The 23,502-nt window shown below is 52.6% G+C and overlaps 2 protein-coding genes across 2 annotated transcripts; both read right to left on the bottom strand.

Moving 5' to 3' along the window:
- Window positions 1-395: 395 nt before the first annotated feature.
- LOC140263880 (rho GTPase-activating protein 32-like) lies at window positions 396-4,957 on the bottom strand. Its single transcript, XM_072359193.1, has 10 exons — window positions 4,907-4,957; window positions 4,636-4,717; window positions 4,038-4,181; window positions 3,501-3,603; window positions 3,208-3,340; window positions 2,930-3,012; window positions 2,460-2,567; window positions 1,947-2,092; window positions 608-753; window positions 396-470 (listed from the first exon to the last, which is right to left on the bottom strand). Exons 1-10 carry the CDS (start codon window positions 4,955-4,957, stop codon window positions 396-398), a joined length of 1,071 nt encoding a protein of 356 aa, XP_072215294.1.
- Window positions 4,958-16,437: 11,480 nt separating this feature from the next.
- LOC140263878 (rho GTPase-activating protein 32-like) lies at window positions 16,438-21,507 on the bottom strand. Its single transcript, XM_072359190.1, has 10 exons — window positions 21,457-21,507; window positions 21,186-21,267; window positions 20,588-20,731; window positions 20,051-20,153; window positions 19,758-19,890; window positions 19,480-19,562; window positions 19,010-19,117; window positions 18,497-18,642; window positions 16,670-16,914; window positions 16,438-16,449 (listed from the first exon to the last, which is right to left on the bottom strand). The coding sequence occupies exons 1-10, from the start codon at window positions 21,505-21,507 to the stop codon at window positions 16,438-16,440; spliced, it is 1,107 nt and encodes a 368-aa protein (XP_072215291.1).
- Between the last annotated feature and the right edge of the window lie 1,995 nt (window positions 21,508-23,502).

The following is a 23,502-nucleotide window of genomic DNA, read 5'->3' as shown; positions in this document are numbered from 1 at the left end:
TCCATGTCCCCCTCCAAGAGGCTCGGCTTCTCCTCAGCGACACTGCCTTGGTCCTGCTTGGAGGTGTCGCTGTTGGGGCATTCGGGCTGTGTCTGGGCTGGGCTGCACTGCAGAGGCACCAGGCCACAGTCCAGGCTGGTGACGGTGCTTTCTGTCAGGCTCGGGGAAGCCCTTTCAGGACAGCTGGGAGAAATGAGCGCTTCAACAACGGTCACCTCCTTCTCTCCGTCGCTGCTGTCACATTCAAGGCTTATATTGGACGTGCAGCGACTTGGGCTTCCCATGAGCTGTCCATTGATGGAAGCACTCTCTGAGCCACCAGCACTTGACCCGGCTCTTCTGGCCTCAGAAGGGCTCGATTCACCTAGGAAGCAGTGGATACACAGGGGTTAGTGTCAAACTCTCTCTGCCCCTGGAGGCAAAGGCTTGGTTCTGCCTATCAAGTAGGCTTCAAACAGCTTGAGAGGCTCCTTTGGGAAAACAGGGGTCAGCTGAAGATGTCAGGAACGGGCTTGAATGCCGGAAGGAGGTACAAGCCCACTGAAAGCATGAATTCTAACTGCGTTGCTGACAAGCAGTGTTTTGAAAGCTGGATTTGCACCCTTACCTGCCAGGACCACGAGTTCTGCTTGTGAGGGCTCCTTTGCACTGCGCTGAAGTTGGCGTTTGCCCACAGAAGGTGGTCTGCGCAGGCAGAAGCAAGAACACCAGCTGACAGATGGTGATTCCTCCCTCTTTCTGGGAGAACTTGGTCTGGAGAGAAAACAGAGCATGCTGTCAGTCGTGGTGCAGGGTGAGGGAAGAGTTGCACCGAGCCCTTGCCAATAGTTGCCCATTCCTGGCACTGCCTGCTTTCTGCTGAAACGCAGCTTGGAAACGCGCTCTGTTTCAAACAGCAGAGGACGCTTCCATTCCTACAGCTCAGCCCTCAAGCCCTGCTGGCTACATTCCTCTCAACCATGTCAAGCAAGATGCAGAGCATGTGAGCAAAGCCTCCACAGCCGGACAGGACAGGAGCTGGCAGGCGTTAACTGCTTTATGAGGAACTGTGCAGCCATAAGGGAGGCTCAAAAGCATCTCTGACTCTTACGTTAACAGCTCCTCGGCCTCAGCTCACTGCCATCTTCAATTTCTAGTGCCAGCAAGACTCACCAACAGCTCTGCTTAGAGTTGTGTTAGTTGAATCCTTGGCGATATAATGGACAAAAAGTAAACCAAGAAAGCCCACCTGACCAGTGATGATAGGGGCTGGAAAGGGAAATCCTCTTTACCTTTGAGATGGAAAATCAAGGACTGTGTGGAATCTCCCTGATACGGCTGTGGGGTCTTCCTCCACTTCGATGTCGCTGCTTTGTGCCACAGCAGGAGAGCTGCTCTGGCCTCTTCTCAGAGCCTGCGCCTCCTGCAGGGTGAGCAGCTTTGTGGCAGGAGGAGACTCCCGCACAGACTCGGGCCCAGGTACAGAACTGTGCCCTGCAAGGGAAAACCGCAGGTAAGAGGGAGGATCAGAAAGCAGCAGCACAGCCATCCCAGTTCTGCATTCTTCTCAGACTTGCTTATCCGAGCCACTGGAAGAAGAGGAGCTCAGAGTAACTGGATGCTCAGAGGTATGCTCGTGGCAAAGGACACAGTCATCATTAAGAGCTGTGCACTGTAGCAAAACAGGCATTAAAAAAAAAAGCCCTAGAAAACGGATCTGGGAACTCAGAAAGCTTTGCTGCCACACTTCAATCATGCTTCACCCCCACTCAAAACATCCTAAAGGCAGGGATGGTTTTCTCCATGTAAAGTCTGGCCTCGGACATTCTCGGGATCCAGCAACAGGGTGCCATATTCTCATCTAAGCCCAGAAGCCTCCTGTCCCATCTAGAGTCAAAGCATATTTGAATGATCTTGTAGAGGGCCTGGACTGGATCAAGATCAAGCTAACGGAGGAAGACGCTCACCTGCTCCCTCTCCCACGGCTGACGTGGATTTGGTGTGGAAGAGGACGTCTGTGTTGCCGATCAGGAATTCCACCACTGCTGCCTGCGTCTGCACTTCTAAGCAGGCAGCTCCTCCGCTGACGCAGGCAGACTGGCTCTGCTGGGATCTGAAGAAAAGGCAGATTTTACAAGTCGTTCCTCCAAGACTGTTTCCCCAGGTCTGAAGTTTTACAGCCCAAAGCAGTCCAGCTGGGCTCTGGAGACTTCCGCAGTGGGCAAGCAGCAATGCCACTGACAAAATTCTCCTGGATGATCAAGGACACAGCAGTCCCAGCTCAACAGGAGAGCAGAAACTGCCATCTAGAAATTGGGCCCCTGGGCCTGGGGGAGAGCAGTCCAGGCTCCTCCTCTGCTGCCAGCCACTTCTGACAGCTTTTACAGGAGAAGAGCACACTAGAGGAAGAAGAAGGGAGGACTGCTTTCTTTCTGGAGAGCAGAACTAAGCGTTGTGCTTCAACAGAAAAAGAAGTTTACCTTAAGAGGTTTGGAGCCCACACGATTGCTAAATTCTTAGCGTCCATATTGGTGACCGAGCTGCTCCCAGCAAGAGACGCCAGATGCCTCATCAGGTATTCCAGAGTCCTGGAAAACAAGAGGGGCGGATGTTCAGCACCAAAAAGCAAGCCGTGCTGCAGTGCACAAAGCAAACCTCACTTCATGCTAGTTGATGGCATTGCTACCGTCCCTGAATAGGAAGTAGATAAAACGTTCCCAGTGCCACCACACTGCAGCACCAAGCCCTGCAAAGCACAGTCGCAGCCATCGGCTGCACCAACCGTGCCCCCGTGCCAAGGAACCGACCCAGTCCATTGACCCGATGCAGCCTTCAGCCGCTTCAGCGTGCAGACGCATGATGTTGCAGGTGTCAGGCAACACCTGGAATCACATCATCACCCTCTGAAAGGCAGCAGGGCTGAGCTCAGCAGACCGAGCGCAGCACTGACCTGTAGTGAGGAGCGGGCAGCTGCTGGATGGCGTCCTTCATCCTGAGCAACCGCTCCTCCTCCGTAGCAGCACGAGCAGCGTCCTGGAAAAAGGCAGGAAGGCATTCAGACACCAGTCAGCCTAGAGAGCTGCCACAGCTTTGCGAACCGTGGGGACAGCGCGCTGCTGCTCAGCACCGAGGCAGACTTGATGCCTTCCAAGAGGCATCAGGGGAACACCGCAGCATGCAGCCTGTGTCATCCAGGCCAAGCAGTGCAAGGCATTGCCCTGTGCTTACCGAGAACTTGTCATACAGCTGCTCAGTCAGGAGAGGGTTCGGGAGCTCCCTGAAGTACATCTTGCATACGGAGCTCACGCTGTGAATGTCACGGACGCTGAGCTCAGGAACCTGCTCTGAATCAAATTCATGGCTGCAGAGAAGGACACAGAATTGGGCAGAGGGCTTTGAGAAAGACGAAAACAAGTCCAAAGCCACACCAAGTACAGTCAAGAAAAGGAAGGGCTTCCTCTGAACGCCCGCAGCATGGCACATGCCCCTACTGACAGTTGCGTCAGTCACAGCACTCTTACCGTAGTCGCTGGATCTTGGACGTGACGCCGGACAGGCGGTAGATCCCCCGCACCACGCCATGCTGCTCGATGAATTCAGAGCAGCTCTGCAGGACCTGGGGGACTACAGAACAAGAGACAGCTGTTAGCTGAGCTTCTTCCTCAAGTCCTGGTTCATGCCGTGCTCTTCTCACATCCCATCCACTAAGCCCAGCCAGGCTACCGCTTGCCTCCTCCTTAGAGGAGAAAGCTGGCAGAGACAGCTGTGAGGAAACTGCACAGAGATGTGTTCTTGGCTTTCCAGAAATGCCACCACCTATCAACAGCCTGGAGAAAGTAACTCTGGCAAAGCCACAGACACTGCAAGTCCCATCACAGCTCCCTCAGGAATGGAGGAATCCAGTCTCACCACCACAAGAGCTAGGAAAAGGATGCACTATGCTCTCTGTGGCCAGAAGCCTTCCTACGTTTTCAGGCTGAAACAACTGCTGGATATGATCTCCCTTGCATCTTCAGATGCCCAACAGAGGAAGATCTCAGCAATGGGCTGTTCCTTACCATCACGGCCAGAGTGGAGAAGGTGCTCCCCCAGGTCACACCCAAACACCCCTTCCTTCTCCGGCTCCGGCTGCTCCGCTCTCCTGGGGCGCGCCTTCACCACCGAACGAAGGAAGGGTGGGAGCTTGCCCCGTTTCTTCGGCACTGCGAAACAAAACAGAGAAACCAGTTCATTACAGGCTTGGATCGGTTGGACGAGCCCGAGCGTAACGCATTTGACAGAGCACGGAACAATGGGAAGAACATTCCCAACCAGGACATGCAGGAACGGATTTTCCCTGTCCCTGCAAGTGCCCAGGGCCAGGTCAGAAGGGGCCCTGGACAGCCTGCTCTCGTCTCCTGCTAAATGCACAGACAGGCTGGCGACCCTGAGGATCCTTTAGGCTCCTTCCAATCCCAAGCCATTCCAGGAGGATTCTGTGACTTCCCCAAGCCCAATAAGAAACACAGTGGGATTGGGCCAGATCTCTGCGTGTTTCCATGGAGCTTAATGCAGTCCTCTTGCTAATCTTGCTCAACTCGGGCATTAACAAAACCCCTGAAAGCCACGCTCTGGCCTCATTTTACTAACCCGCAGTATCAAATGTAACATGTGTACCTGGCTTTGGCAATGAATTGACGAGGGACTCTGGAACCTTTCCGCTAATGAGTTCCACGCACTCACTAGGGAAAGATCCAACCTGTAACAAGAACAAAAAGACAGCTGGGCATTAGCCCGAGCCCAGAGCCAAAGGGAAGGTCCTCTGACACCGACACAGGGCAACTGTTTGCATCCAGAAGCCATCCTGTGCAGGCAGAGCAGCTCCAACCTGAGATTCCTGACTCTACTGAAGTTGTGCTGTGCTCTCGTGTTGGAAGCATGTGCCTACCTGAAAGCCACGCTTGCCTCTCCACCAGGGGCTCAGCTCCTTTGGTGGCATAGCAATAATGCACACCATGTCTCCCACCTGCAAGAGATTGAAACGTCAACCCCAGCTTCAGCACAGCTGTGAGGAAAACACAGCTCAAATAACTGCCTTCTTCTGCACTGCAGAATAGCCTAAAGCTTGACAGCAATTGCACCAATGCAGTCCCCAAGGCATTTTCCTTTCTAAAACTGAACTTTGAGGGACGAGTTACTCAACATACACAAGACAGCTTTGCAGTAGGAAACGGCTCTCAAAAGCAGCAGGCTCTATGACAAAGCCTATGCAGGAGCTCCAGTTTAACCACAGGCATCAGTTAGCAGGGCTTTCTGAACACATCTGCACACTTCACACCCGGTCTGCTGTTTGTCAGAGACCAGGCTCCCATACTGGGCAGGATCTGCTTGATCACAAGGTTCAAATGCCCAATCCAACCATATTGGAGAGATGGCTCAACTCCTCCCGACCCAGCACAAGTCTAAGCTGGAACCAAACCTTCCAAGCTTCACCTCACCAGACATTCTGAAGGTGTCTGAGAAGATTCCTGAGCCGTTCACACCCTAGACTACTCTCCCGCGCACGACACCAAGGAACGCCTGGAACTGCTTACCTCCAGGGAGACTTCATCCGGCCGCTGCGCGACGTAGCGCTTAATAACATGGGCTGCCGCAATTGCTGGAACGTTGAGAGAGGACTCCGCACGCACCAGCTGCGGCTTCCACATGTTATCAGCCTGCAAAACAGAGCACAGGCCGTGGTCAGGAGCTGAGGACAAACCAGGAGGATTTCAAGGGGAGGAGCACATCTGCAGAGAAAGCTGCAGGAAATGCGCTCCGTCCTGATCAGGAGCACTTCAGAAGGAGCTGCACGTCTCATGACAGTCGTTTCTCTTCCTGCTGTGCAGCGGGATTGCCAGGCCATGCAAAAATGCATCTCCCTCTACACAGACTAATCAGCAATGGCACTGGCGCAGACAGGCGGCCTGGCCCCCTTTGGCCCACTCTTTCCTGCAGGAGACTACATCTGCAGCTCCCTCTGCTGGCTCAACACAGGGAACAAAGACAAGCCAGAGCTTCATACTCTACCTCCGTCGCTGCCACCTCAGGCTCACGTCTGATCTTGCTGCACTCAAGGCCCATCACACCAGGTGTGACAAGCTGGAACAGAGCAGAAACACACTTCTGTTATCTCGATTCACACAGCACAGGATGGAGAGACTTCTTCAGAACTACCCTTGCATACCCTGCGGCATAGGCAGGTGTTCGAGAAACTACCCCTTGCTTCAGTCTATTCCAACGTGACAGCCTCTTAGGCAGCGTTGTGCCAAGTTGCTATCCCTCTGCCAGCAGATGGGGACTCTGGCACAGAGCAGCAGATGCATTTGCGCAGAGCGCTCTGACAGTGTGACAGCAGGGCATTAGACAGCACCCTTCTGAGGGCTGAGCTGGAGGGCAGTGAAGAAACCCACAGAATGCAAAACAACAAGGTGGGACAAAACATGGCACGTACCTGGCAACAAGATCACCTCAGGCTACCTGCAGCAGTTCCTGGTCACTCTGCTCAGATCTTCTGAGAGCAAAAGCTGCACCAAGGCAGTGGGCGGAGGGTGGGCAGAGGAGAGAGAAAGAGCAGGTCAGTGAGCAGGGCTAAGACAGCCATGGCAGAACGCACACAGCACAACCGTCCCATCCACTTGCTGCAAGACATGCTGAGTCTCAGGCTACGGGATGCCTGTCCGCCCAGCAACATGACGACGCATCCACAATTGAGCACAGAAGACAATGGAAGAAGCATGGGACGGGTGCCACCTTTACGGACACCACCTTAAAGAACATGTCTACCGGGGGAAAATTACGTCTGATGCTCAAGAGTAAGCAATACGGTGCTGGGAGCTCCGACATCCAGCACTTCTCAACACCTCGCTGCCCACCCGTCCATCCCACGCTGGCTCAGCTTACCTACAGGATGCTGCGCACGATGGTACTCAAACAAAGGCACTAAAGGCACAAGAACAACAAGAAAACCAACCACTCCGAACTCCTACTCGCCCACAAAGGAACACAGAACGCACCGCCCCTCCCCTCATGCCAGCCGCTTATGACATCACCAACAGCCACCAGCCTGGTCCACCATGACCCCCCACAAGGGGGGGAGGCAAGACCACGTGGTCACATCAGATTCCAACACGGCACCACAACATTCCAGAACTCACTGTGGGGTTGGAATTCTATCCTGGTGTGGCAGCGCAATGGGAGGTGTTTGGGCACAGCTGAAGTGCTGACAGACATCGCAGGTTTCCAAAGGAGGGTGCCAGATTCACTCTCAGCATTCTTTTGCAAAGCTCTTTGGGATGCTTCAAGCCGATTTCACTGCCTAGGTCATTTCTAGAAAGTCCAGCTGACAAATGCTCACTTTGTCTGGGTAACGCCTCTATGCATCATGAATGAAAAGTAAAATTAAATGGGCACGCCACCCTGTGACACTTACCTCTCTGCTCTTCTTGTCAGCCAGACACCTAAGATGAGCATTACGGGTCACTGCTCCTGACTGAAGATTCACCCAAGTCTGTGTTCCACTCTGCTCCATCTCAGGGTCTAAAAGAAACACAGACAGAGATGAATGAAAGCGCTGCAAATGAAAGCGCAGTCTGCACGCCTGTTCTCTTTAGCAAGAAATACTACTTGAGAATCCACAGATAGTTTTTGGAGAGGGAGTATGAAAGATGAACAGAAAGGAAATAGATTCATTAAAATAACCGAGTTAATCCTCTCCCTGTCAAAAAGGAGGCCTTCTGGGCACTGTAAGCAGCAGTTCTGAGAACACCTTGCACCACAAATTGTGGCACACACGTTTTTTTCCCACAGGCCCTTCACTTCTGTCGTTACTGTCAGATTCACTCTGGTTAAAATACGTGGATCGGAACCGCCATTCAGTTCTACTGAGGCAGGATCCCACCGCTGGGACGTCCCCCAGTCCCATTCCCTGCTTCTCCTGGCACGGGTGGGGAAAGGAACAGCAAGTGATATCACCTACCCAGACTTCCGCAGGGCCTTCCATTCTGTCACCCATCACAGGGAGAAGCAGGAGAGCTCTCGTGGCTCAAAGCTTGCAGCTGCAGAAATCAAGGCTGCCTCTAAGATGGTGCTCTCAAACAGCACGAGTAACTGCATGTAGGACTTGAAACACAAGGGTAACATGAAAAAGCCACCAGTCCCCACAGATGTGGCTGTTTGCAGAGACAACAGCTGCGTGCTTTCCAGCAGTGTGATGCTCACCCAACAAAGCGCTCAGCCAGCAGATGCCTCCAGTGTCTGAGCACCCATTTGGAGATGGTTTTCTTAACATCCAAGCTGAATCTCCCCTCATACAACCTGAGGCCGTTCCCTCCACTCCTGTCACTAGTTACATGGGAGAAGAACAGGACAACCCCCACCCCCACACAACCTCTCTTCAGGTAATTGTAGAGAATGATAAGGTCTTCCCTGAGCCTCCTCTCTTCCAGACTAAATAATCCCAGTTCCATAAGAAGCTCCTCATAAGACTTGTGCTCTAGACACCTCACAGCTTCAATGGTCTTCTCTGGACATATCTCAGGATTTCATTGTTCTTCTTTCAGTGAGGGGCTCAGAACAGAACACAGAACTCAAGGTGAGGACTCACCAGTGCCGAGTACAGGAGGATGATCGATTCCCTGCTCCTCCTGGCTCCAGCCTTCTGCATTCCAATTCCAATCTAAACCATTCCTGCTGTGGTAGTACTTGAATCCTCATTTGGGGCTGGAGCTCAACAGGTCAGCACATCAGAAATAACACAATGTGCAACTGGAAGATGTCTCTCAAAGCCCAGAAAATCCCAACTCTCTAACCTTGGCGCAACTCACCAACCAAGAGCCAGGCCTTGACAACTTGGCTGATCTGAGCATGCGGGGAGGTTCCACACATTGGACCAGAAGTGTCCATTTCCACTGCAGCTCCATGTAGAGAATACCACCAATCAGCAGCAGGCGTGAATGCAGTCTTTCACAAGCTGCACAACGAGTCTGTTCTTTACATGGGGTTAAAAAACAAAACAAAACAAAACAAAACAAAACAAAAAAACAAAAAAAAAACCACACACACACACACAAAGATTCCTGACCAAAAAATGTGGGAGTTAATAATGACCAAAGAGGTTCCTGTTCCTCGGCCTAATCCTCTCACCCCAACTCCTGGGTGATGCCCACAGGCTTCAAGTCAGGTTGCAAATCCATTGGACTCCTGTCACAGAACTATACCAGAAAGGATGTCACACATGTGACACTTACATACATTTTGCACCAGAAACAGTGCTGCCAGCAGGAGCGGAGAGGTGATTGTCCCCCTGCACTCAGCACTGGTGAGGCCGCAAATTGAGTTCTGTTTCCAGTTTTGGACCCCTCACTGCAAGAAAGACACTGAGGCTTTGGAACATGTTCAAAGAAGGCCAACAAAGCTGGTGAGGTCTCTGGAGCACAATGGGGCCATATGAGGAGAGGCTGCAGGAGCTGGGAATGCTCAGCCTGGAGAAGAGATGGCTCAGGTGAGACCTTCTTGCTCTCTGTAACTTCTTGAAGGGAGGTTGTAGTGAGCTGGGGGTTGGCCTCTTCTCTCGTGTCGTTATTGATAGCACTACAGGGAATGGGTTCAAGCTGCAGCAGGGGAGATTCAGGCTGGACATTAGGAAATATTACTTCTCAGAAAGGGTGGCCAGGCTCTGGAATGGACTGCCCAGGGAGGTGGTGGAGTCACCGATGCTGGGGGTGTTCAAGGAACAACTGGATGTTGTGTTGAGGGACATGGTTTAGTGGAAGCTATTGGAAATAGGAGAACGGTTGGACTGGATGATCTTTTAGGTCTTCACCAACCCTGGTGATTCTATGCTTCTATGATTCATATGCTAAGAAGCAAGTAGAGGCTCTTTTGTTAAATCTTTCAATAGAGAGAAGAGTTTATACCTGCTTCTCCCGACAACAGAAACACGGTACCAGCTTTCCAAGCCCACCCGCCATACAGCAGGCGGACAACGCACACGTAAAGGAGCACGCACATCGCCTCTGGCATAACTCGAGCCCACAACCCACCTGCAGATCTCTGTGGATTTCTTGCGTTTTACACCGATGCAGCCTCGCTACAGCTCCATGGGTGTCACACCAGGCCCTCAGGACCTCTTTCTCCACAAACCCCACCGGCAGGCCTTGGTCCATGAGGATTGCCACCTGCCCTCCTGAGCAAAAACAAGCACTAAGAATGAGAGCAAAGTGCACGATTCGCCCTGGCATGGCCCAGGCCCCAGTCCTACCAGACAGACCCTGGGATGAAAATGGCTCCACAAACCCCAGATGGACACCAGCAAACAAGAAGTTGATCGGATCCAGTCCCAAGCAAGCACCTAGCCTCCCCAGGAAACTCTTTGCCGTCAGCTCCGTCATTGCCTTTTTATTCCTTCTCACCTCAATCCCAAAGTGGTTTCCACATTTGCCAGCACGTGTTACCTCCCACCTTCTCATCACACAGTGCTTCAACAGCACCAAACTTGTTTCTGGGGCCCTCCTTCACCTCACTGTGCTAACACTCATGATTCAAATTACACAGAAATCCTAGCAGAAGTTCCCGGTGAGAACTGTGCCTAACATTCCTCCTTCCACAAGCAAACAGGCCCAACACATGGTCGTAAAAATGCTTTCATCAAAAAGAAGCAGAGATGGCACAGCACAGGACAGACGTACTCGGTGTGCACATTTGAAGCCATCTAAGAACCTAGTCGTTCTTCCTCCAGGACCCCTGACTTCTGTTAAAAGCTGAACGGAATACCTGTTTCCATCAGCTGCCACCATCCCAAACAGCCAGCCTTCTTGCGGTCACCTGATCCAAACATCCCTTTTGCTCTACACTTGATTCCTGCAAGAGAGATGGGAGCTCGGCACGCACACCATCCTTCCAACACCCCATCCCAGCAGCAAGGGATCACAGCACTAACACAGCCGAAACAAAAAGGGTTTGTGAGTTTCCTGTTAGCACTCAGTGTGAGCAAATCTACCACTGAGCAACACCGTGAGCCCCCACTCACCTCAGCACAGGTCAACCTGTAACCCCAGTCTTCCCCTATCCATGTGCACAATCACACCCGTGCACCACCCTGCCTGCTTTGCACACCCCCATGCACGCACTGCATCTTGTGCACCCCTTTGCATTCACAGATGTGTGCAAACCTTCCCTGGGAGCACCTACGTGCCTACACCTACCACAAACATCCCTTTGTGTGCACCCGTGTGCAACCCAAATCCTCAGCACACGCACGCATTTGTGCCACCCTGTCCACGCACTCACCACGTGCCCTCCAGCATCACTGCTGCCTCCTTCGGTACCGTACCCATAGATGCTTCAGAGCTCATTAGCAGGGATTTCCTTCCTCCCCTCAGCAGCTGCTCTTGCACTCACCTTCGTTCCTACTGAGATACCGTCCGCTTCCAGCACCAGCTGACCTGCAAGAGAGAAAAAGGAAAGGTGGGATTCATGCAAACTCAGAAGCCCAAGGCTGCATCACCACCACGTATGGCAGCCTCGGGAAGTCAGCTGCAACAACAGCCTTTGTCAGAATGGAAACAGGCACCGTCAATTAAGTGTGACCTCCAAAGTCATTGCCACCATCAGAAATAGGCACGGAAATCGCTCACTTCACTGCAGGTGGTTACCTCCAAATTCTTTTGCTTTTGGGAAAATGTGGACGCGGAATTGAAGGACACCAGAAAAGTGACATCTACTTCCCTGGAGGTGGTTAAGCTGGGAAGCAGGACTTGAGCAAGAAAAGCTTCTCAGCTCCCTGTAAGGCACTAAGTGATGGGATGATTTCCCATACCTGCAGAAATCCTAACCTCTGCCACAGGTGGGTCAGTGACTCAAAAGCTGTGTCCTTGGTTCTCAGCCTTACCTTCTCATGCTGTTCATCTTGCTGTGCAGCTCCTGCTCTCAATAGTCTTCTTATGCTCCCACGGGACAGGTAGAAAATGAAGACACAGCCCCTGCCACCAAGGTCAGCTCTGCAGCACACATGACCTGAGGAGCACTTGGCTACTCATGCAAACTGCGCAGTGTAAGGAAGATTGCTGCATGTTGCACTTCTTCTTCTCCTGGCTCAGAAATTAATTTTCCTACGTAGAAAATGGGAAAAGAAAAATAAATAAATAAATAAATAAATAAAGCAAAAGCCTGACACAAAGCAGATGTGCTTGTTACTATGGAATTCTGCAGGGCAAGGGATTTGCCCTCTATATGAAGAAGCTGACTGCAGAGGACTAAGAACAGCCATGATCACATTGAGAACTTGTGGGTAAAATTAGGGACTAAACCAATCATGGGCTTCTGCAGCTGAGGGTCTGCTCCAGGCCACCTGGCCCAGGGAGCCTGTTGACGGGCCCTGCTTACTGCAGCTACCAGCAGCATCGTGCTCACTGATTTTCAACTTGATGGGGGATTCCAGTCAGGCTGGGAAATCAGCATGGCTGGCTGCCAGCTATCTGAGAGACTGATGGAGTGCACTGAGAAGAACTTTGTGGCCCAAGCATTGAGCACACCAAGCAGAGGGGAAGCATTACTGGACATGGTGCACGCCAGGGGTTAAGACTGGAGGTGGTCAGGGCTGTAGTGACCATGCCCTCCTAGAGTTCCTCATCTCAAGGAATGCGGGCCTGGCAAAAAGCAAAGGCAGGACCCTGAGCTTCAGCAGAGTCAGCTGCAGGCTGTTCAAAGAATTACTGGACAAGAGCCACTGGAAAACTGTTGTGAGGGGCAAAGGAATGGAAAAGAGATGGCCACTTGCTCCGAAAAACTTTCTCAGAGATGGAGCTCTGAGCTTCATCCCGACCACATGAAATCCAGCAGAGGAGGCAGGAAAGCAGCATGGCTGAACCTGCTGCTTACAGGGAGCAACAAGAAGGAAATGGAGAAATAGCAGAAACGGAGACATGCAGCCTGCTCACTTTGGAGGCCTTCTACAGCAGAGTGACAGCATCAGTGGGGAAAGGAAAAGCAACTGACATCACTCAGCCAGACTTCTGCAAGGCCTTCAGTGTTGAGCGAGTTTCCTGAGAGCACTCAACGTGAACAAATCTACCACTGAGCAACACCGTGAGCCCCCACTCACCACGGCAGAGGGCAACCTGCACCCCAGCCTTCCTCCTATCCACACGCACACGCACACACGTGCACCACTCCGACCCTTTTGCACACACACGTGCACGCGCCGCATCGTGTGTCCTCATTTGCATTCACAGACGTGTGCAAACCATCCCTGGGAACGCGTATGTGCCAACAACTGCCAGAAAACATCCCTTTGTGTGCACCTGTGTGCAACCCAACTCCTCAGCACACCCCTGTGCAAGCACACATTTTTGCCACTGCGTCCATGCACTGTCCGTGTGCTCACACACACTCACGCGTCCACATCCCCTAGTGCAGCCCTGTGCGCACACACACAGACACATGTGTAACCCCTTCCTTTCACTCCCAAAGTGCATGCACACAACGGTACCACAATGTCCTTGTGCAACTCCAACACTCTGCACACCCCTGTGCACGCACATGTATGTGCATGCTCATCCTTGCACACATACCCACTGACCTGCACACACCTGAGCAACCCCACTGGTTTGGACACTCATGAACACAAATGTGTGCAACACCATCCGTGCACAAATCCACACACACACACAAACACACAACTCATGGAACTCCACTGCTTTCAGCCATCCTGTGCACACTCACGTGTGTCATGCACTGATTTTCCAGCCAGTCCTTGTGGGCTCTCTTACTTAGGACGGGAGTGCAAGGGAGCAGCCAGATGCTGTTTGCATTCCCTGCTGACTCCTGGGCAGGTTTGTTGGCAATGGTTGTGTTGCTTTGCTTTTCCTTGGGAGGTGGGAAGGAGCTTTGGGTTGGAGGCACATCCCGTGCCAGAGCATCCCGATGGCACGCGTGGGATCAGCAGGTCTGTCAGAGAAGTGGATGAGGTTGCACGCCAAGCTGCAGCAGAGGTCCCAGCACAGCTCTGCACCACGCTCTGCCACGCTGGGCAGCTTGTTCCTGGCTCAGCAGTGCCATCAGACAAGGAGCAGGGAAGGAAATCAAGGATGGGGGTACCATCAAACACAGTTCATGCATGCCTGTGCAGACCCGCAGACCCAGAGCTTGAGGGTTGTTTCTGCTTTTGTAGCATTTTTGTGCTGTAGCTGAGCAAAAGGTTCTGCTGCTTGATTCTTCTTCTGCAAGAGCCGCCTACCGGTAAATGGCTTTGGGGATGGAGGATGTGACAGAAAGCATTTGTCTCCACGACAGCGTAGTTACACTTGGTCTAGAGAGTGAGAGAGGCAGGCAGTACTGCCTGATGTTGGTCAGGGTGAGCTCCTCCTGCCGTAGTGTGATGATGGCAGGGCTGGAGACAATCTGCAGGGCCAGCTTGTAGGTGGGAGCTGGGAATGGACATGGCAGGAGGACAGAGGTGTTAGGGAGCAGCCAAGGCAGTGAAGAGCAGCAGGGGCCCTGAAAAGCATCACAAAGCCACAGACAGGAAGCTTGGGGTTTTCATGAGCAGCATCCAGGATGCTAGAGACTATTTGCTCCCCTACAAAACAATAACAGAGCTCTCGCTGATGCAAGCTGAGCTGCCTTGCTGTTTCTTGCATTCATCCCGGTTAATGTGAATGAAGACTCGGAACACAGTCAAGGTGTTGTCTGAGCACCAGAGTGCCTTTATTCAGTCGGACAAAGGAGGATGGGAGAGGTCCGGGGAAAGCTAGGATTCATCTTCTGTTGTTGAGGAGAGAGTGGCTCAGAGCTCGTGTTGCTGCCTGGTCTCTGGGACTGGAGGCCTGACTCCAAGTCCCCCTCCAAGAGGCTCGGTTTCTCCTCAGTGACACTGCCTTGGTCCTGCTTGGAGGTGCCGCTGTCGGGGCACTCGGGCTGTCTTTGGGCTGGGCTGCAGTACAAAGGCACCGCACAGGTCACCCATAGAGAATTTCATATGGGCTTCATCCTTCCTTGGTTGGGGTTTACTTTGAATTCTCACAAGTGCCAGAGGCAGTGCTTGCAACCATGGAATCCCAGCCTCTTGGCCAACTTTTAGTATTTGCAGCTTAGATAAATGGTTCCTCTTTTCCACCTGGCCGCCTGACTGTGGCCTGTAAGTTGTATGCAACTGCCAGTTGATTCCCAATAAAGTACTGATTTGTTGAACCACTTTAGCAATAAAATGGGGGCCTCAATCTGAAGAGATTGTTCCTGGCACCCAGAACCTTGGAATTATTTCCTGTCACAAAACTTTTGTTTCTTCCCTGCCCTGGTTAGTCCGGCACGGGTATGCCTCAGGCCATCCTGAAAAGGCATCTGTTAAAACTAACATGTATCTGTACCCCCCTTTTCTTGGGAGCTCTGAGAAATCTACCTGCCATTCTTGTCCTGGATAATTTCTCTCCCTATTTGCCCTAACTGAACTTTGTGGCCTGTGTTAGGATTATTTGGTAAACAAACTTCACCTTGCTGGGTCACTTGCCTAATGGCAGTATACAAATTTCGGGTGACCACTCGTTGAACAAGATATTTATGTAATGCTTCTGCTCCCCAGTGAGTTTTCCTATCTTCAGTCACCACAGCCCATCATATGGCTGCTGGAATCATTCCTTTCCCTTGTGGTGGAAAGGTCCATCCTTCCTCTTTTACCTGCCCTTCCAAATCGTTTATCAAGTTCCAATACTCTTTTGAGTGCTTTGGCTCACCATCCACCTGCATGTTACCATCTGGAATCAAGGAAGCCTCCACCACCTCACCCTCTGCCGCTCGCTTTGCTTCTCTGTCAGCCAGCGCATTTCCCATTCCTTCAGCACTGTCTCCCCTTTGGTGGCATCAACAGTGCATTTTAGCAACCTTCTCCAGCTGTTGGACTGCCTCCAGGAGTCTGACTATTTCTTCAGTGTGTTTAAGACCTGTCCCTTGGGTTGACAACAGTCCTCTTCCTTTCCATATTGCTCCATGTGCATGAACAGCACTAAAGGCATATTTTGAATCAGTCCATATCTTTATCTTCCCATGTCGAACAAAGCTGCTCCTGTCTGCGTACCAGATGTCTTCCGCATCCTCCAGTGGTTCTTCTTTCAAGTCTCTGCGACTGGAATATACTGCTTCCATAGTCTCTAAACAGTCGTGAGACACAGGTTCTCCTTTTAATTGCACTAAGAAAGGCAGCTGGATTTACAATATGTGTTACTGTTATTCATCATCTTGCTCCACTAGAATGGCTTTATACTTCAAAAATCTCTGAGGGGAAAGCCAATGTCCCCCTTTCACCTCCAACACTGTAGAGACCATGTGGGATATCAGTGTAGTTATCCTCTGCCCCATTGTCCTAATGCTGGGGTCTTCATTAACTCCTGTTTCAGCTGCTTTCAACCGGGCCACAGTCCAGGCAGGTGACTGTGGTTTCTTGCTGGCTCACGTCAGTCCCTTCAGCAGAGCAGGGAGAGATGTGTGCCTGAACAACGACAACCTCCTTCTGTCCATCTCTGCTGTCACACGGAAGGCTTTCATTTGAATTGCAGCCTGACTCCATGTCCCCCTCCAAGAGGCTCGGCTTCTCCTCAGCGACACTGCCTTGGTCCTGCTTGGAGGTGTCGCTGTCGGGGCATTCGGGCTGTGTTTGGGTTGGGCTGCACTGCAGAGGCACCGGGCCACAGTCCAGGCTGGTGACGGTGCTTTCTGTCAGGCTCGGGGAAGCCCTTTCAGGAGAGCTGGGAGAAATGAGCGCTTCAACAACGGTCACCTCCTTCTTTCCGTCGCTGCTGTCACACTCAAGGCTGATATTGGACGTGCAGCGACTTGGGCTTCCCATGAGCTGTCCATTGATGGAAGCACTCTCTGAGCCATCAGCACTTGACCCGGCTCTTCTGGCCTCACAAGGGCTCGATTCACCTAGGAAGGAGTGGATACACAGGGGTTAGTGTCAAACTCTCTCTGCCCCTGGAGGCAAAGGCTTGGTGCTGCCTGTCAAGTAGGCTTCAAACAGCTTGAGAGGCTCCTTTGGGAAAACAGGGGTCAGCTGAAGATGTCAGACACGGGCTTGAATGCTGGAAGGAGGTACAAGCCCACTGGAAGCATCAATTCTACCTGTGTTGCTGTCAAACAGTTTTTTGGAAGCTGGATTTGCACCCTTACCTGCCAGGACCACGAGTTCTGCTTGTGAGGGCTCCCTGGCACTGCGCTGAAGTTGGCGTTTGCCCACAGAAGGTGGTCTGCGCAGGCAGAAGCAGGAACACCAGCTGCCAGATGGTGATTCCTTCCTCTTTCTCAAAGAACTTGGTCTGGAGAGAAAACAGAGAATGCTGTCAGTCGTGGTGCAGGGTGAGGGAAGACTCGAACCGAGCCCTTGCCAATAGTTGCCCGTTCCTGGCACTGCCTGCTTTCTGCTGAAACACAGCTTGGAAACGCGCTCTGTTTCAAACAGCAGAGGACGCTTCCATTCCTACAGCTCAGCCCTCAAGCCCTGCTGGCTACTTTCCTCTCAATCATGTCAAGCAAGATGCAGAGCATGTGAGCAAAGGCTCCACAGCCGGACAGGACAGGAGCTGGCAGGCGTTAACTGCTTTATGAGGAACTGTGCAGCCATAAGGGAGGCTCAAAAGCATCTCTGACTCTTACGTTAACAGCTCCTCGGCCTCAGCTCACTGCCATCTTTAATTTCTAGTGCCAACAAGACTCACCAACAGCTCTGCCTAGAGTTGTGTTAGTTGAATCCTTGGCGATATAATGGACAAAAAGTAAACCAAGAAAGCCCACCTGACCAGTGATGATAGGGGCTGGAAAGGGAAATCCTCTTTACCTTTGAGATGGAAAATCAAGGACTGTGTGGAATCTCCCTGGTACGGCTGCGGGGTCTTCCTCCACTTCGATGTCGCTGCTTTGTGCCACAGCAGGAGAGCTGCTCTGGCCTCTTCTCAGAGCCTGCGCCTCCTGCAGGGTGAGCAGCTTTGTGGCAGGAGGAGACTCCCGCACAGACTCGGGCCCAGGTACAGAACTGTGCCCTGCAAGGGAAAACCGCAGGTAAGAGGGAGGATCAGAAAGCAGCAGCACAGCCATCCCAGTTCTGCATTCTTCTCAGACTTGCTTATCCGAGCCACGGGAAGAAGAGGAGCTCAGAGTAACTGGATGCTCAGTGGTATGCTCGTGGCAAAGGACACAGTCATCATTAAGAGCTGCGCACTGTAGCAAAACAGGCATTAAAAAAAAAAGCCCTAGAAAACGGATCTGGGAACTCAGAAAGCTTTGCTGCCACACTTCAATCATGCTTCACCCCCACTCAAAACATCCTAAAGGCAGGGATGGTTTTCTCCATGTAAAGTCTGGCCTCGGACATTCTCGGGATCCAGCAACAGGGTGCCATATTCTCATCTAAGCCCAGAAGCCTCCTGTCCCATCTAGAGTCAAAGCATATTTGAATGATCTTGTAGAGGGCCTGGACTGGATCAAGATCAAGCTAACGGAGGAAGACGCTCACCTGCTCCCTCTCCCACGGCTGACGTGGATTTGGTGTGGAAGAGGACGTCTGTGTTGCCGATCAGGAATTCCACCACTGCTGCCTGCGTCTGCACTTCTAAGCAGGCAGCTCCTCCGCTGACGCAGGCAGACTGGCTCTGCTGGGATCTGAAGAAAAGGCAGATTTTACAAGTCGTTCCTCCAAGACTGTTTCCCCAGGTCTGAAGTTTTGCAGCCCAAAGCAGTCCAGCTGGGCTCTGGAGACTTCCGCAGTGGGCAAGCAGCAATGCCACTGACAAAATTCTCCTGGATGATCAAGGACACAGCAGTCCCAGCTCAACAGGAGAGCAGAAACTGCCATCTAGAAATTGGGCCCCTGGGCCTGGGGGAGAGCAGTCCAGGCTCCTCCTCTGCTGCCAGCCACTTCTGACAGCTTTTACAGGAGAAGAGCACACTAGAGGAAGAAGAAGGGAGGACTGCTTTCTTTCTGGAGAGCAGAACTAAGCGTTGTGCTTCAACAGAAAAAGAAGTTTACCTTAAGAGGTTTGGAGCCCACACGATTGCTAAATTCTTAGCGTCCATATTGGTGACCGAGCTGCTCCCAGCAAGAGACGCCAGATGCCTCATCAGGTATTCCAGAGTCCTGGAAAACAAGAGGGGCGGATGTTCAGCACCAAAAAGCAAACCGTGCTGCAGTGCACAAAACAAACCTCACTTCATGCTAGCTGATGGCATTGCTACCGTCCCTGAATAGGAAGTAGATAAAACGTTCCCAGTGCCACCACGCTGCAGCACCAAGCCCTGCAAAGCACAGTTGCAGCCATCGGCTGCACCAACCGTGCCCCCGTGCCAAGGAACCGACCCAGTCCATTGACCCCATGCAGCCTTCAGCCGCTTCCGCGTGCAGACGCATGATGTTGCAGGTGTCAGGCAACACCTGGAATCACATCATCACCCTCTGAAAGGCAGCAGGGCTGAGCTCAGCAGACCGAGCGCAGCACTGACCTGTAGTGAGGAGCGGGCAGCTGCTGGATGGCGTCCTTCATCCTGAGCAACCGCTCCTCCTCCGTAGCAGCACGAGCAGCGTCCTGGAAAAAGGCAGGAAGGCATTCAGACACCAGTCAGCCTAGAGAGCTGCCACAGCTTTGCGAACCGTGGGGACAGCGCGCTGGTGCTCAGCACCGAGGCAGACTTGATGCCTTCCAAGAGGCATCAGGGGAACACCGCAGCATGCAGCCTGTGACATCAAGGCCAAGCAGTGCAAGGCATTGCCCTGTGCTTACCGAGAACTTGTCATACAGCTGCTCGGGCACGAGAGGGTTCGGGAGCTCCCTGAAATACATCTTGCATACGGAGCTCACGCTGTGAATGTCACGGACGCTCAGCTCAGGAACCTGCTCTGAATCAAATTCATGGCTGCAGAGAAGGACACAGAATTGCGCAGAGGGCTTTGAGAAAGACGAAAACAAGTCCAAAGCCACACCAAGTACAGTCAAGAAAAGGAAGGGCTTCCTCTGAACGCCCGCAGCATGGCACATGCCCCTACTGACAGTTGCGTCAGTCACAGCACTCTTACCGTAGTCGCTGGATCTTGGACGTGACGCCGGACAGGCGGTAGATCCCCCGCACCACGCCATGCTGCTCGATGAATTCAGAGCAGCTCTGCAGGACCTGGGGGACTACAGAACAAGAGACAGCTGTTAGCTGAGCTTCTTCCTCAAGTCCTGGTTCATGCCGTGCTCTTCTCACATCCCATCCTCTAAGCCCAGCCAGGCTACCGCTTGCCTCCTCCTTAGAGGAGAAAGCTGGCAGAGACAGCTGTGAGGAAACTGCACAGAGATGTGTTCTTGGCTTTCCAGAAATGCCACCACCTATCAACAGCCTGGAGAAAGTAACTCTGGCAAAGCCACAGACACTGCAAGTCCCATCACAGCTCCCTCAGGAATGGAGGAATCCAATCTCACCACCACAAGAGCTAGGAAAAGGATGCACTATGCTCTCTGTGGCCAGAAGCCTTCCTACGTTTTCAGGCTGAAACAACTGCTGGATATGATCTCCCTTGCATCTTCAGATGCCCAACAGAGGAATATCTCAGGAATGGGCTGTTCCTTACCATCACGGCCAGAGTGGAGAAGGTGCTCCCCCAGGTCACACCCAAACACCCCTTCCTTCTCCGGCTCCGGCTGCTCCGCTCTCCTGGGGCGCGCCTTCACCACCGAACGAAGGAAGGGTGGGAGCTTGCCCCGTTTCTTCGGCGCTGCGAAACAAAACAGAGAAACCAGTTCATTTCAGGCTTGGATCGGTTGGACGAGCCCGAGCGCAACGCATTTGACAGAGCACGGAACAATGGGAAGAACATTCCCAACCAGGACATGCAGGAACGGATTTTCCCTGTCCCTGCAAGTGCCCAGGGCCAGGTCAGAAGGGGCCCTGGACAGCCTGCTCTCGTCTCCTGCTAAATGCACAGACAGGCTGGCGACCCTGAGGATCCTTTAGGCTCCTTCCAATCCCAAGCCATTCCAGGAGGATTCTGTGACTTCCCCAAGCCCAATAAGAAACACAGTGGGATTGGGCCAGATCTCTGCATGTTTCCATGGAGCTTAATGCAGTCCTCTTGCTAATCTTGCTCAACTCGGGCATTAACAAAACCCCTGAAAGCCACGCTCTGGCCTCATTTTACTAACCCGCAGTATCAAATGTAACATGTGTACCTGGCTTTGGCAACGAATTGACGAGGGACTCTGGAACCTTTCCGCTAATGAGTTCCACACACTCACTAGGGAAAGATCCAACCTGTAACAAGAACAAAAAGACAGCTGGGCATTAGCCCGAGCCCAGAGCCAAAGGGAAGGTCTTCTGACACCGACACAGGGCAACTGTTTGCATCCAGAAGCCATCCTGTGCAGGCAGAGCAGCTCCAACCTGAGATTCCTGACTCTACTGAAGTTGTGCTGTGCTCTCGTGTTGGAAGCATGTGCCTACCTGAAAGCCACGCTTGCCTCTCCACCAGGGGCTCAGCTCCTTTGGTGGCATAGCAATAATGCACACCATGTCTCCCACCTGCAAGAGATTGAAACGTCAACCCCAGCTTCAGCACAGCTGTGAGGAAAACACAGCTCAAATAACTGCCTTCTTCTGCACTGCAGAATAGCCTAAAGCTTGACAGCAATTGCACCAATGCAGTCCCCAAGGCATTTTCCTTTCTAAAACTGACCTTGGAGGGACGAGTTACGCAACATACACAAGACAGCTTTGCAGTAGGAAACGGCTCTCAAAAGCAGCAGGCTCTATGACAAAGCCTATGCAGGAGCTCCAGTTTAACCACGGGCATCAGTTAGCAGGGCTTTCTGAACACATCTGCACACTTCACACCCGGTCTGCTGTTTGTCAGAGACCAGGCTCCCATACTGGGCGGGATCTGCTTGATCACGAGGTTCAAATGCCCAATCCAACCATATTGGAGAGATGGCTCAACTCCTCTCGACCCAGCACAAGTCTAAGCTGGAACCAAACCTTCCAAGCTTCACCTCACCAGACATTCTGAAGGTGTCTGAGAAGATTCCTGAGCCGTTCACACCCTAGACTACTCTCCCGTGCACGACACCAAGGAACGCCTGGAACTGCTTACCTCCAGGGAGACTTCATCCGGCCCCTGCGCGACGTAGCGCTTAATAACATGGGCTGCCGCAATTGCTGGAACGTTGAGAGAGGACTCCGCACGCACCAGCTGCGGCTTCCACATGTTATCAGCCTGCAAAACAGAGCACAGGCCGTGGTCAGGAGCTGAGGACAAACCAGGAGGATTTCAAGGGGAGGAGCACATCTGCAGAGAAAGCTGCAGGAAATGCGCTCCGTCCTGATCAGGAGCACTTAAGAAGGAGCTGCACGTCTCATGACAGTCGTTTCTCTTCCTGCTGTGCAGCGGGATTGCCAGGCCACGCAAAGATGCATCTCCCTCTACACAGACTAATCAGCAATGGCACTGGCACAGACAGGCGGCCTGGCCCCCTTTGGCCCACTCTTTCCTGCAGGAGACTACATCTGCAGCTCCCTCTGCTGGCTCAACACAGGGAACAAAGACAAGCCAGAGCTTCATACTCTACCTCCGTCGCTGCCACCTCAGGCTCACGTCTGATCTTGCTGCACTCAAGGCCCATCACACCAGGTGTGACAAGCTGAAACAGAGCAGAAACACACTTCTGTTATCTCGATTCACACAGCACAGGATGGAGAGACTTCTTCAGAACTACCCTTGTATACCCTGCGGCATAGGCAGGTGTTCGAGAAACTACCCCTTGCTTCAGTCTATTCCAACGTGACAGCCTCTTAGGCAGTGTTGTGCCAAGTTGCTATCCCTCTGCCAGCAGATGGGGACTCTGGCACAGAGCAGCAGATGCACTTGCGCAGAGCGCTCTGACAGTGTGACAGCAGGGCATTAGACAGCACCCTTCTGAGGGCTGAGCTGGAGGGCAGTGAAGAAACCCACAGAATGCAAAACAACAAGGTGGGACAAAACATGGCACGTACCTGGCAACAAGATCACCTCAGGCTACCTGCAGCAGTTCCTGGTCACTCTGCTCAGATCTTCTGAGAGCAAAAGCTGCACCAAGGCAGTGGGCGGAGGGTGGGCAGAGGAGAGAGAAAGAGCAGGTCAGTGAGCAGGGCTAAGACAGCCATGGCAGAACGCACACAGCACAATCGTCCCATCCACTTGCTGCAAGACATGCTGAGTCTCAGGCTACGGGATGCCTGTCCGCCCAGCAACATGACGACGCATCCACAATTGAGCACAGATGACGACGGAAGAAGCATGGGACGGGTGCCACCTTTACGGACACCCCCTTTGGAACGTGTCTACCGGGGGAAACTTACGTCTGATGCTCAAGAGTAAGCAATACGGTGCTGGGAGCTCCGACAGCCAGCACTTCTCAACACCTCGCTGCCCACCCGTCCATCCCACGCTGGCTCAGCTTACCTACAGGATGCTGCGCACGATGACACTCAAACAAAGGCACTAAAGGCACAAGA

The sequence above is a fragment of the Excalfactoria chinensis genome, chromosome Z (assembly GCF_039878825.1).
Source record: "Excalfactoria chinensis isolate bCotChi1 chromosome Z, bCotChi1.hap2, whole genome shotgun sequence".
Lineage (NCBI taxonomy): Eukaryota > Metazoa > Chordata > Aves > Galliformes > Phasianidae > Excalfactoria > Excalfactoria chinensis.
Note: the sequence above shows the minus strand (reverse complement) of the source record. Positions and strands in the feature narration are given on the sequence as shown.